The sequence below is a fragment of the Heteronotia binoei genome, chromosome 4, assembly GCF_032191835.1.
Source record: "Heteronotia binoei isolate CCM8104 ecotype False Entrance Well chromosome 4, APGP_CSIRO_Hbin_v1, whole genome shotgun sequence".
Classification (NCBI taxonomy): Eukaryota; Metazoa; Chordata; class Lepidosauria; order Squamata; family Gekkonidae; genus Heteronotia; species Heteronotia binoei.
Genome location: NC_083226.1, coordinates 74,508,875 through 74,523,779, shown reverse-complemented (window position 1 = coordinate 74,523,779; position 14,905 = coordinate 74,508,875). Strand labels below are relative to the sequence as shown.

General features: G+C 38.4%; 1 protein-coding gene across 2 annotated transcripts in view; it reads left to right on the top strand.

The window, feature by feature from the left end:
- Positions 1–14,638, top strand: part of FRMD3 (FERM domain containing 3) — a 208,801-nt gene extending 194,163 nt beyond the window's left edge. For both annotated transcript variants that reach the window (XM_060235396.1, XM_060235398.1), the window contains one exon: positions 13,140–14,638. In XM_060235396.1, the coding sequence (XP_060091379.1) occupies positions 13,140–13,735 (596 nt within the window). In that variant the 3' untranslated portion in view covers positions 13,736–14,638. The remainder of the gene's footprint in view (positions 1–13,139) is intronic.
- Positions 14,639–14,905: the final 267 nt, after the last annotated feature.

Below are 14,905 nucleotides of genomic sequence, written 5' to 3'. Positions count from 1 at the left end.
GTAAATGTGCCATCTATTTTTTTTTTCTTTGTTGATGACAGTCCGTTTCACTGGTATGTTTGTGGCTGACTCAGCTATATAATTTCAGACTGTTTTTCAGCACAATCTCTTTAGACCTTTGCACATGTTTTTCTCCCTAGTAACTTGATCTAATTTATTTTCTGCCGATGGTATTGGTTGACCTTGAATGTAATTCACCAACCTTCTAGAGACATTTGCTCACCTCGGAAGGCTTGTTCATGAATCAGGGAACATGTTAATAACTTTCTGAGGCCCTTATGATTTTATGCATATATAAATAGAACATTGTTTCCACTTTTTGGCAGTCAGTCACTTGCTTTTTATATCTTTGAAAGTGCTCCAGGGTGTATTTGGCATCCTCAGACTCACACAATCATATCTGAAAAGTGGGGAGCATCAACCAAAGCAGGAAACGGCTGATCTCTCTGCCGGGCTCAATTTTTGCGGTATTAGCTATCATATACAAAGCTTTTCATGACCTTGGATCCTCATATCTGCAAGATCCCCTCTTGTCCTAAGCTCCATCATGAAGCCTTCACTCACTGGAGCAGGATCTTCTGCATGTGCCAACTTGCAAATGGGCAAAAGCAACAACCACCAGTACCTGTGCCTTCTCTGTTGTGGCCCCCACCTTGTGGAACAGCCTGCCTGAGGAGGTCAGGAATGCTCTCCTGGATTTTTGCAAACTATGCAAAACTGACATAATCAAGAGAGCTTTTCTACACAGACAACAGAGTTGCACTGTATCATATGATTCACAAAATTACTTAGAAAAAATATTAGGGACTGTGGGTTATAGTACTGTGAATAGCTTGCTGAAACTAGGACCCTGCTATGGAAATTGAATCATTTAATGAATCTTGTTAATACTTATGCTTTGATTCAGTTCTGTTTTTAGACTTCTAGTTGGTTTATTGAATCTCCCATTTTTTGTTTGAACTGACTTACTCTGGGTAATTTGCCTTATATACAAGTGAGAAAAGTGGACTATAAATATGTAAATAAATAAATACACATGCACCACTTTTGGGAGCCAGCATGTGTTTTAGTGACTAGTTAGCAAAATGACAATTACTCTTGAATACCTCCACTTCCTTCAGTGTGTTTGATATGGTAGATTCTTATCAGCTATGTAGTAATTTCAAACCAAACATTGTCTATTTGTCATATTTCCTCCACAGGCAAACCCAAATTGTTCCATTTTGCACTGAAGGAACACCCAGGGAAACAGCTGTAGTTTGTCAATGTGCTTCTTAAAAGGTGATACCTAGAACTAAACACAGTACTCCAGGTGAGGTTTGGTGAGCCAAATACAACAGCAACTAGGAACAGGAGCTGCAAGTGCCACTTGCCAACTTGTTCCTCTCTCTAGGCAGCAGCTGCGACAAGAGTGATGTTGGGATTTGGTTGCCTTTGCAACTTGCACTTTTGATCCTCCCTCTGTTGTCTTGCAGAAGAAGAAAGAGGAGGAACTGCCCAGAGCATGTATCCTTTGGGGAGCCCAGTCCTAGTGCTGCTACTGCCCAGAGGAAGAGAGGACACTAATTTACAGCAGCAGATTTCAGGGGTCAGAAGTGGATCCAGCAGGAGTCTCAGCAGCTGCCCAATGTTACCAGCTCCTGACACATTCCTGGCTGGAAGAAGTGCTTTTCTTATCAGTTACATAGATAAAATGCAGGTTATTAGCTTCTTCTTTGCAGATTTGTTATATCTCATCTTTGAAAACTAAATGTCTACAGCTTTTGTAGTGCATTTTGGACAAGTATACATGTGTACCAGATAATATTACAGAAGAAATATAACAATAGTTTGTGACTCCCATGTGGGAAACTGCAGGTGTCTAAAGGATTGCTTCCATCAAACATCATTTAAATATGTGGTACAAAATTAAAGAATAGCCTCCTAAGAGAGAGACTGTAATGTTTTATTTCTGCTTAAATATTTTGCACTTGTGAACTTTTGCATTGTATTTTATTATTTGGCATGCTAATACAGTAAACATTATAACACGTAAATTAGTGTGTACTATGCAGTTGTTTATTAACAGCTGCTTAGAAAATGAATGGTATTTGAACTTCATTGTATTGTGTGCTATGAGGCAGTTGGAAAGGTTTAAAAATAACTTCCTAGTCTATGCCCTGGTTGGATATTTCTCTTGGTCATGTTAGAAGGCTGTTATTTGATTCATTCAGCTGGACTCTCCTAAGTTGAACACAGTGGAAACTTAGCAAAGGTCACAGTCAGTATGGGTGACTAGTTGATAACACTGCAGTAGAAAATATAGCAAGTCAATATGGTGAAATGCCTAGTAAAAATCCAAACCAGAAAGAGTATTCATCTGCGGATGGTTAACCATTGTAGCAAAGATGTGTGCATTCGTTTGTTGAGACATGGGTCTAGGATCACAGCTAAAAGTGCTGGTAAGTTGAAGCTGACTTTTTGCTTTGTTGTTTGTATCATTTTCTGTATAGAAAAGGTTTTTTTTCATAGTCATACAAATACTGTACACATTTAGTACATATAATTATTATCTTGATACTTGAATAGTTTCTTGTTCCCAAAATATGACACAGAAAAATAGGAGAAATTAGAAGTAGAGCTTGAGTAGAAAAAACCCCAAATATGTACTCAAGAAAATATTTCTAATTTAGGAGACTGAGGAATAAATTAAATTATTACTACTGACTTTCTGAGTTAACAAGAAAAGAGAACTTTTCATTCATAGTTTGAAACCAGTTACTTCTGAAATAGTGCTTGTGAATCAGTGTCTAATGCAGAGTATTTAAAAGGTATGAAACTAAGGCTGCAATCCTTAAGACACTTCTGCGGGAGTAAACCCACTGAATAAAGTAACTTCCTTGGGAGTAGACATTCTCAGAATTATTGCTTATACTTCATGCACAAAACTTTTTAACAAATTTCAGAGGAACATGATTTCAGAATGTGCCATCTCATGACATTTAATGTTCCATGCTAAGAATAGGGTACAAAAAAGTATGGAGAAATACAAGTCTTAATTTTGTGTTACAATTGGATCTCTTACAGAAAATTTCATTTAGCAATATCTGTCTCCATATTGCATAGAAGTAAAAAGGTAACAGTAATTCTTGAGCAAAAGGAACGATCATATCCATTAAATATTCTATAAAATGAATATAACTTTGTGCAATGCACAGGCCTATATTTTATGGTAGAGTAATCTTAAGATCACTATGGCATTTGTCTAGGAACAAGTTGGTAATTAGTTGAACTACTGCTGAGGTCAAACTGTATGCCAAGCTAAGAAAGCAAACAATTTATAATATTCATTTTTTGAGAAAATGTCCTTGTGTTAGAATTATATTGTAAAACTGTGATGTTGATATATTGTATCACAAAATTCTCTAAAATTATTTGGAAGAGATTTGTAGTGTTGAGATATACTTTTACCTCACTCCCCTAGAAGCCTGATTGTCAAGTATGTAACCCTAGTGGCATATACTGTTCCTTTCCCATGGCAAGATCTATATCATTATAGTTTATGAATGCTGAAATTTTGTTGGGGGTCAGTCACATGATTCTTTCCCAACCAATATTTTCATGGCTCACAACACACCCCATTCACATGGTTCTAGTATTCACATGCCTGATGCAGTGTTATGGGATTGTTGACATTCTCTCACATGCTGTTTACAGTATCTGTGGGCAAGGCTCTGAGCTGGACGTCTAAATAAATGCTAAAATCTGCCTGCAGAGGCATGAATGCTGACCCACTTGAACCTGATAATTTTATGTGTCTCAACTGTGCCAAAAACCAGTGTACTTACTGGGAAGAGTTCTGTTTTTATTTATTTTTTGGTTTTTTTGAGATAATTAATGGTTTTGTGAGGTCACTGAAGCACTGTGACTATTTGTAGTAATTTTTCTTCCTTAGGGCCAAACTAAATGTGACAGCATCATGGGTCTGACCATGGACACCATTGCCATTTTAAAGCAGTTTAACAACACTGTGAGGATGCAGATTCTCTTCCTTGTTGCATTCATGGCCCATTTCCAAAGCAGCAGGCAAGACTTCTCATTGATCACTTTCTGATTCCTTTATAATCTGGCATTTAATATAATGGTCAGATAGACGCAGTGTTTCTCATGGACTCTCACAAGAGTTCTGAGCCTTGCACTGTTTTAGGCAGAGAAAGGCCTCTGTGGCTGACCTTGCTAAACTGGGATGGGATACTGAGTGGGAGTGAATGGCTGCACTTGATGAGAGGGTGAGGTCTTTATTCTTGGATACTGTTTAACTCAGCATTGTCTGGATAGGTTCAATGCAGCTGGACAGCTGGATGCTATAAAACACTATAATGGTCTGACCCACTGTTGATAAAAGTTCACTGAACCCTGCTGTATGGTGTTACTCGTTCTGTAATATCTGTTTAATCCTGGGCCCTGTACTGTCACCTAACCTTTGGAGATATATCACTTGGGATGGTTGAACAAAGTGCCCTCCTGCCTTAGAAAGGGCTCATTATGACCCAGTTCGAGAATTGTTATTCTAGATTATTGCTAGGGGACAGTGACTATTACCCCAATATCTTACCTCACGACAAGCAGACAGAACATTGATTAGGAGCTATGGAGATGGTGTGGTAGCAAAGCACATACTGGAGAAGTATACTGAGATGCCCACACAGACATATTCATGTATAAAGAAGATGAGCTTATCTCTTTAAAAACTAAACTGAGACAGTCACTTATCAAACCAATATGGAAATAAAACTTGACCATTGTGACTGGCTGGGATAATCTCTTTAACATTTTTATAATATGTTATATGATAATATAAAATGTTCTATAAGTGGATGCATGCCATTTGGAATCTGTTGTTGTAAGAGAGGCACAATTAAAGACTGTTTATTCTACACTGCATTTTCTTGTGGCATTAGCAGCAAGTATTACATCGTATCCAGAAAGATAAAAAAGTAAAAATGATATAAAAAATGGACTGGTTAAAGTCCCCAGAGATGATGATATTAAAAGGCCATGCTACAGAGAACTGAATGGATTAAGAGCAAGACAAGACCTTCCATCTTAAGAAGGGCTCAAATTTATATACAGATGGAACAGTATTTGTAATGACTGAGAAACCCTAATTTCTCTCAGAGCTAGGTGTTTTCACATTCTGCAGAGAAGATAAATCCCTTTGATATACAAACACACATCTATTGAGAACCAGTGTGGCATAGTGGTTTAGAGTGACACTTCTATTGGTGAATGAGTCCTGGTGGGCTCATGTAGTTTGAACTGGGATTGGCTAGGAACATTATATGCACAAGGGTGCAGATAATTGAAAAGGAACTCACCTTTCTTTCTGTATGTGTCTGTGTGCAAGAGTGACTGTGGGAACATGCCCATGTGAATGACAGCTGGAGAATATTCTTTTATGCATACACCCATCTGCATCTTCTAAGTGGGAAGGAAGAGCAGGTACTGTAGCTTCCAAGTGAGGTTAGAAATCTTTGTGTTTCATTTTCCTAGTTAGTATCTAAAGCATAATTCCTGTAGTCTGTATACCAGGGGTGGCCAACGGTAGCTTTCCAGATTTTTTTTGCCTACAACTCCCATCAGCCCCAGCCATTGGCCATGTTGGCTGGGGCTGATGGGAGTTCTAGGCAAAAAAAAATCTGGAGAGCTACTGTTGGCCACCCCTGCTGTATGCAATCTAGTAGAACAGTAGAAAAAAATTGTATTTGTTTAAGTTCTAAAGAAGATGATTGGATTTATACCTGTATGACTTTATCATAGAAAGGACAGGGAGAAGCCCAGGAGGTCATGGTAGTGATTGGAGGGAAAGGCCCCCCAAAGCTCTTGAGAGAGAGTGAAGCAGCCACAAGGGATCCCTGTGAAGAAGAGTGGGTTTCCCTTGGCAAAAAGCAATTACCACCAGGGCTTCTGAGTAGAATTAGGTCTTGCTTGCTTGAGGACTGGTTGCCCAAGCTGGAAGTGAGAGCAGTCTGGCAGATGTTGGGTGTAGAAATGTTACAGGTAGAAATAAGATATCATTTGTATGGCATTACAAGTGGAGCAAATAAGAAAGATGATAGATCTATTAACTTTTTGTCTTCTGGCAAGTGAAACAGCAGAAGAATATTTAATACCTTGCTTTATTTTAAGGATTAAATTTAGTGGTAAGTGATCACTCACAACATAGTTATTGACCAAAAACATCTTAACCAAAAAAACATATTAGGAGACAAAATAAAATAACGGCACTTTCATCTTGGAAGTTTATAAAGGTGTAATCACCCTTTCTGTTGAAAAGGAGGCACCAGTTAGCAATACCCAGGGCTTTTTTTGTAGCAGGAACTTCTTTGCATATTAGACCACACATCCTTAATGTAGCCAATCCTCCAAGAGCTTACAGGGCTTTTAATACAGGGCCTTAACAGGGCTTTTAATACAGCTTCAGGAGTTCCTGCTACAAAAAAAGCCTTGGCAATACCTAAGCCTCATTTCAAGACAAAGGCCATCAGTTAGTGACCCATTGTGAATCCCATCCTCTCTATTAGTTATCAAAAATTTTAGTTGGGAGGAAGGTTCTCATCCGGTTTACAGTAATTCTTATTTAAGGTTAGGAATGACCAAAAAAATGGAGGTTTGTGGGTTTTCATGGACCATGGATCACCATGGACATTCTCGTTTAATGGACTGAACCATTGTTTGTTAGGTTCATGACTTCCAGATGCAGTAAAATGCCCCCATGTGGTCTAGAGACACCAAACTTGCAGCAAGTCTCCAGCTGACTGTTCTCTAACTGTCCACCAAGCTTGGTGAAGGTTGGATTTAGGGGAACTGTTATCCACCCTGCAAGTGGGCGCCCCAAGAAAGTGCAGGTTCAGGAGTGTGACAAATGGACCCCCTGCAAACTAGAGCCATCAAAATCTCCATGGATCTTCCCAGAATGCCCCTCTAGCTGCCCTCCAAGTTATGTGCAAATTAGCTTTGGAGAAGTGGGAGATCTTAGGTCCATGTGTGAGTATTGTGTCAAATGCATTCCTACCAGCTAGAGGCATCAAACTGGTAGTGGATCTCCCTGAGATGCCCCTCTATTTGCTCTCCAAATTGTGTGCAGATTGGTTTTGAGGAAGGGAGAGGTCTTAGGGTCCATGTGCAAATGGAGGGGGGGAGAATTGTGTCTTTTATGCATTTAAATTTTAAATGTCTTCTGTTCATTTGCCCACTCCCCCCTGGAAGCCTGTGACTGCAGAACACTCCCCCCCTTGACAAAATGCCTTGGCGCTGGGTTGTCAGGCCATGGACCAGCCCAATGTACCAAATAAACCGCAGAAAATCAAAATGTGGTCTGTGGGCAGTCTGTCAAAAGGGGTCTAGCTTTCTCTTTTCCAGATCTTGAACATAAGAAGGGGCTGGTGACTTATATTAAACAGTATCTTAATCCTATATTGGTGTATTCATCTGAAGACGGTAGAATTTTGATGAGTGAGCTCCAGATTGAAAATAAAAGGGTCTTATTGGTAAATTTATATGCCCTGAACCACCAACAAGAGAAATTTTATGAAACTTTATAGAATTAGATTATATTGAATATTGTCTGATGGGTGATTTTAACACATTACTTGACAAAGACTTGGATAGAAAGACTGCAAAGGGCAGAAAGAAACTTGGACTCCAGCTACCTCAACAATTTTTAAAACTAGCAGAAGAATTAAATTTGATTAATGTCTGGAGGACAAGAAACTTAAACACAAAAGATTATACTTTTTTTTTCTTCAAGACATCAACCCTGGTCTAGAATTGATACGTGTTGGTCGTAAATAACCAACACAATCTTTAAAGAAACAGAAAACATTGAAATTTATTCCGTGGTCTTTGCAGATCATTATCCATTAACCCTAACAACGAAAATCCCAAAGAAGTCATTTAATCCACAGATATTACGTGATAAGAATTTTGTGGAAGACATGAATAAAGAACAACATGACCCCTGAAATCTCAATGAGAACTGTATGGCATGCTAGTGAAGCCTTCTTCAGAGGATATGCAATTAGACATTCATCTTTACAAAAGAAATTAAGATTATAGAAGTATGAGGAATTGATAGAGAACTTAAAACAAAGAGAAGCCAAACTTAAACAGAGTCTGGAAGATAAGGATTTAAAGATAAGGATTAAATATAAGCAACACCAAATTAAATTGATGATGGCAGAAGCAGAGAATAAGATTAGATTTGCAAGACAAAACTTCTTTGAAAATGCTAATAAACCTGGGAAATGGTTGGCATATAGACTATGAAAGGAGAGAGAGAAGAGACTTGTTAAAACCTTAAAAGATGAAGATGGAGAAGAAAAGCATGTTGGGGAAGACCTCAAAAAGATTGTTCAAACCTTTTACAAAAAATTATATCAAAAAACAGACATCGAGATCACTAAACAAAGAAACTTTTTAAATAAATTGAATAAGATCACTTTAACTGAAGATCAATGAAAGACATTGAATGACCCTATCACTAAACAAGAAATTACTGAATCATTTAAGCACAAAATAATGGGAAGACACCAGGACCAGATGGCCTCCCAACAGAATATTATAAAAATATTGAAGATTTCCTATTAGTACCCTTAAAAAGTTGGTGGACTCTGTATTGGAAGAAGGTAATATCCCTGATTTATGGAAAGAGTCAGTTTGGTGTAGTGGGTAAGTGTGTGAACTCTTATCTGGGAGAACCGGGTTTGATTCCCCATTCCTCCACTTGCAGCTGCTGGAATGGCCTTGGGTCAGCCATAGCTATTGCAGGAGTTGTCCTTGAAAGGGCAGCTGCAATGAGAGCCTTCTCACCCCCACCCACCTCACAGGGTGTCTGTTGTGGGGGGAGAAGATATAGGAGATTGTAAACTGCTCTGAGTATCTGATTCTGAGAGAAGGGCGGCGTATAAATCTGCAGTCTTCTCCTCCTCCTCTCCTTAATTCTGAATGAAGAACATGATGAAAAAGAAATTAAGAATTACAGACCTGTATCACTCCTGAATGTGGATTACAAATTTTTGCCTCATTAATGGCTACAAGGCTAAAGGAAGTCTTGATGGAGGTAATCCATCAAGACTAGATGGGATTTTTGCCCAAAAGACAGCTAAGAAGGAATGTAAAAATAATTACAGAAATCTTGGAATATTTCGAAGTACATTCAGAAAAGCAATTAGCATTAATTGTTTTAGACACAGTTGGAGTTTTTTAGACGCAATTGGAGTTTTATGTTGTAACAACTACTAAAAATTTGCAGTTCAAATTTTAGTAAAATGATAAGAGCAATATATTCTTCTCAAAAAGTCAAAGTGATCGTGAATGGTGAACTGATGGAATCCATTGAGATCGCTAAAGGCACTAGACAAAGATGTCCGCTCTCTCCACTACTATTTATTTTGACTTTGGAACTGCTCAGTACACAGATTAGAAAAGATGAAGGTATAAGAGGCATAAGGGTGAGAGGCAAGGAATTTAAACTTCAAGCATATGTGGATGACTTGGTTTTTATTTTGGAACAACCTTTGGACTCAATTAAAAACTTAGAAAGGCGTCTCAAAGACTTTGGAGAAGTAGTGGGTTTGAAAATTATTTGAAAACAAAATTTATTAACAAAGAATATGACCACTGAACAAATTAAAGAATTAGAAGGAACTTCTGGTTTTTTCTGGAGTAAGAAGGTGAAATATCTAGGAATCCAACTGACAAATAGATGTGTTACATTATTCCATGATAATTATTCAAGATTGCTTAAAGATGTTAAAAGGGACTTGGAAAAAAGAAAAGATCTACAAGTATCTTTGATGGGCAGGACTGCAATAATTAAGATGAATGTTCTTCCAAGATATCTATTTTTATTTCAGACCATTCCAATAAAGCTCAATAAGTCTTTTTTTTAAAAGAATTGAACTCAATTACAACAAAATTTGTGTGGAAAAACAAGAAACCTAGAATTAAAAGGAAGGCTTTACAGGATTTTAAAGAGAGAGCAGGTTTTGCCCTACTGGACTGTTAAACTTACTTCAAAGCATGTGCATTAACATGGCTAAATTTGGTGTAGTGGTTAAGTGTTTGGACTCTTACCTGGAAGAACCAGGTTTGATTCCCCATTCCTCCACTTGCAGCTGCTGGAATGGCCTTGGGTCAGCCATAGCTGTTGCAGGAGTTTTCCTTGAAAGGGCAGCTTCTGAGAGAGCTTTCTCAGCCCCACCTACTTCACAGGGTGTCTGTTGTGGGGGGGGGGAGGTAAAGGAGATTGTGACTGCTCTGAGACTTTAAGATTCAGAGTATAGAGTGGGATATAAATCTGATCTTCTTCTTCTTTGTGATTGGGTCTCTCTTAAAGATGAAAGATTTTTAAACCTTTAAGGCTTTAACTGGGATGGCATGCTTATCGTTGGTATCAGTAGACACAAGGTCATGGGTATTTAAAAAATCATATGATAAGATGTTCGTTATACGATATTTGGGGGAAAGAGAGCCCCGTGGTGCAGAGTGGTAAAGCTGCAGTACTGCAGTCGGAGCCCTCTGCTCATGACCTGAGTTCGATCCCAGCGGAAGCTGGTTCAGGTAGCTGGTCCAGGTTGACTCAGCCTTCCATCCTTCCTAGGTTGGTAAAATGAGTACCCAGCTTGCTGGGGGGAAAGTATAGATGACTGGGGAAGGCAATGGCAAACCACCCCGTGAAAATTCTGCTGTGAAAACGTGAAAGCAACGTCACCCCAGAGTTGAAATCGACTGGTGCTTGCACAGGGGACTACCTTTACCTTTTTTTAGATATATTAAAAAATACCAAGATGGGTCTTACCATTAGAGACTTTCACAAAAACTTTGTTAAAGAGACAGGACCATTGGGTCTGTTATAGTAATTTGCTGGAAAAAAATTGAGAATTAAAAATAAAACAGAAAATGGAAGAACAAGGTTTAGAGCAAAACTGATGGACAAGATTAGAATAACGTTATGTAAAAGATTTTAAAAATGGGTTCTATGCTGAATATGGTATGTGTGTGAATCCAAAACTATTAAGCTTATTTATATCCATTTGTTACATATTAAGTTAATGGGTGAAACTATTAAAGACTGCATGATCAAATATTGGACATAATATTGACTTTGATGTTTGGACACAGATGTGGAAATATGTGAAAATGACAGTGGGTTTTGTATAAAGAGAATATATATATGATGTTTTATAGATAGCACGTGTGTCCTGAAAAACATGTGAAGATGTATCCAGATATTTCTAACAAATGCTGGAAATGTAAAAAACAAACGGGTACATATTATCATGCTTGGTGGACGTTTGTCAGTAAAGAAATACTGGCAGATGATACATGAATGTTTACAAAAAATGTTATTTAGAACAATTCAATTTAATCCTAAACTGTTTTTGTTAAATTTAATACCAAATGATATTGATAAAAATGCTAAGTATTTAATTATACATGTGATAGCAGCGAGACTTGTCATGGTGAAGTTATGGAAGAATGCTGAAATACCCTCCAAAGAAGAATTATTCGTCATTTTTTTTTTTGAAGTAGCAGAAATGGATGCTCTTTCAACCGCATAGTGTGGAGGGGATACCCAGAGAAACAAAAACATTTGGTCACCGTTCTGTAGTTGGTTTCAAATAAATATGGGTATCCCGACTTGAATGACAAATTAATCTTGCACTATAAATGAATGGTCACACAGAATGACTATAATGACATGTATATTACTCATAGACATCTTGTACTTATTTTATTGCAATTCTCTTTATATACAGTATGTCACAGAAGTGAGTACACCCCTCACATTTTGTAAATATTTAAGTATATCTTTTCATGTGACAACTCAGTCATTGATGGATCTAATTTCAGTTGGCTCTGCTTCAGCCAACCAACCACAGCCTCTTAGCTCCTAGTTAAGTTATCTGGGATGGTATTCTGGGATACATCTGGGTGTCATCAGCACACTGGTAACATCCCAGCCCAAAACTCCATATCATCCAGGCAAGGGGGTGCATATAGATATTAAATAACATATCTGCACCAGGTTTTAGAGTTTCACATAATGGTCCATCTTTCTTTGGAAAGACACTTGTTCCTTTGCTAAGAGGTACAAAAGACAGGTGTTTTTCCAGTGTGTTTATCTTATAAATTACAACTTTATCCTGCCTTTCCTTAAGATTTCAGCATGGCATAAATTGGTTCCTGGAGAGCCAGTTTGGTGTAGTGGTTAAGTATGCGGACTCTTATCTGGGAGAACTGGGTTTGATTCCCCACTCCTCCACTTGCACCTGCTGGCATGGCCTTGGGTCAGCCATAGCTCTGGCAGAGGTTGTCCTTGAAAGGGCAGCTGCTGTGAGAGCCTTCTCCAGCCCCACCCACCTCACAGGGTGCCTGTTGTGGGGGAGGAAGGTAAAGGAGATCGTGAGCCTCTCTGAGACTCTTCGGAGTGGAGGGCGGGATATAAATCCAATATCATCTTCTTCCTCTCCCTTTCTTAGCAGGACTGCTCTAAAGTCACCCAGTGAGCTTTATGGCAGAACGGGGGTTTAAACCTGTCCACAGTCTAGCACCCAAATCATTATATTGCACTGATTGTCAGTGCATTGGTAATAGTTATAAAATTAAATATTCCATTGAGAAACTCCATAAATGGATCTTCAAGATTTTTTTTATTGAATTGCAGACATATAAAACTGCCACTTTGCTCACTTTCCTTCATCAATGATAATTTATATCTACTTCTTGACTGTATACATAACTGCTAAATAGAGTGCTACATGTTAGCACACATTCATCTGCAACATGTTAATGAGTATCAAAAACATAGTTATCAGTGACTTTAAAAACATGGGAAATTGTACCGGACAGGGAAATATCTGAACCTCATCTTGCAAAAGGTGGACTTTTTATTGTGATACAACATACAGATTTTGCAGAAACTGAGTAATGATGCATATGAATTAAAGAAAATTTAAAACCTTTCAGTTGTATTTTGAAATGAGTCAGTAGATTATCAGATTATGAGCAGCTGTTTATGGAAACTGTTTATGTTCTGTGACATGATCTCTTTGAAATGTTTGCTTAAGAACTTAAAGGCTTATTTATGTTTACAGGTATTCAGCTGCCGAAGGAAGATGATGTTTCAATACCTGTGCTATCCAACTCTCCTGCTAAGGAGACGGACGATAGTTCAGACCTTTCCATTGAAGAAGTGAAAATCAAGGAGGAACCTTTAACTATCTCTGAATTGGTGTACAACCCAAGCACCAGCTTGCTTCCCACGCCAGTCAATGATGAGGAGATTGACCTGCTATTTCAAACCTCTCCTAGAGCAGAAAATGAGAAAGAAGATACAGATTCATTTGAGGAACTAGAGGCAGATGAAAATGCATTTTTAGTTGCAGAGGAAGAGGAGCTGAAAGAAGCTCGGAAAGCTCTTAGGTGGAGCTATAACTTTTTGATGGGTAACATGAAGGTAAATGCTGTTGTGAAAAGTTTTTCCAGACTTCTTCTTGTTGGTCTTGGAATACTGCTAGTTGTTTTCCCTCTTCTACTTGTGCTTTTGGAATCAGATGTTGATATCTCCTTTCTCCATGAAATCCGGCAGACGCCAGAGTTTCAGCAATTTCACATTGAATATTACTGTCCTCTTAGACAGTGGGTGGCCTGCAAAATAAATTTTGTTAGTCACTTGCTCGGTAGCTCTTAAATGCTAAGAACTTATTATACAACTAAGGGCTATATTCAAAACTAGTGAATTTCAGGCAGTACTAGGTGCTCACTCGCAAACATCCGCAAGGCCGTCAGCAAGTAGGTCTTCATTTTTTTATCCATAGTGGACTTAAAATGCTTAAGTTTCCTTTCCACAATCAGATAGCTGGCTTTGCTACATGGTGGCCTTTAAATAACCAAAAAGCTATTTGATTTTTATTATCTGTTTTATCAATGACTTTGCAGAACTTCAATTTATTGTCTGTATCATTACAAGCCATGATATTCTAAATTTAAGTATTAGTCAGAGAGAGGTGATGCTTTTGAATATACTCCTTAGTGAAACAATCTGCTAACCAATGCCTATACAAGCAATGTTGATTGCTGGGATTTTGTTTCTTTGATTTTTCATTTTAAAAAATATTTTTATGTGTTTACAAGATTTTGGTAAATTTTTAGCAAAGACAACTTCTGAAGATATTTAAGTGTACAGATTGATAAATAAAATGCACAAGGGCATGTTATGAATTTTTAAAATGTTTTAGCAATTTTTTAAAAAATTGAAGAATAAAAATTCTTACAGATCTGCACAAGGTGATGAGTAGAAGGAAGTTCATTTAAATGTAGGCAGGGTCTGAGGGATGGAGATGACGTAGCAGGTCCTCAAGGACTGGGTTTCTGGGGGCTCAACTGGACATTCAGAAGCAATGTGAGATTTGCAATATTATGTTTGCCTTGTTATGTCAGTTTAGGGGCCAGGAGAACTGGCAGACAGGAGCAAATGCTTAACCCTTCCTTTGCATACTGATTCTTCCTTTCAAATGCTGCCCTGGGCCATTTCCCATCAGTAAGACTCCATTGAAGAAGATCCTGCTGGCTATGGGGAAATGACCTGGGGAAAAATTTGTAGAGCGAGCCAGTTTGGTGTAGTGGTTAAATGCGTGGACTCTTATCTGGGAGAACCGGGTTTGATTCCCCACTCCTCCACTTGCAACTGCTGGAATGGCCTTGGGTTAGCCATAGCTCTGGCAGAGGTTGTCCTTGAAAGGGCAGCTGCTGTGAGAGCCCTCTCAGCCCCACCCACCTCACAGGGTGTGTTGTGGGGGGTGGGGGAGAAGATATAGGAGATTGTAAACTGCTCTGAGTTTCTGATTCAGAGAGAAGGGCA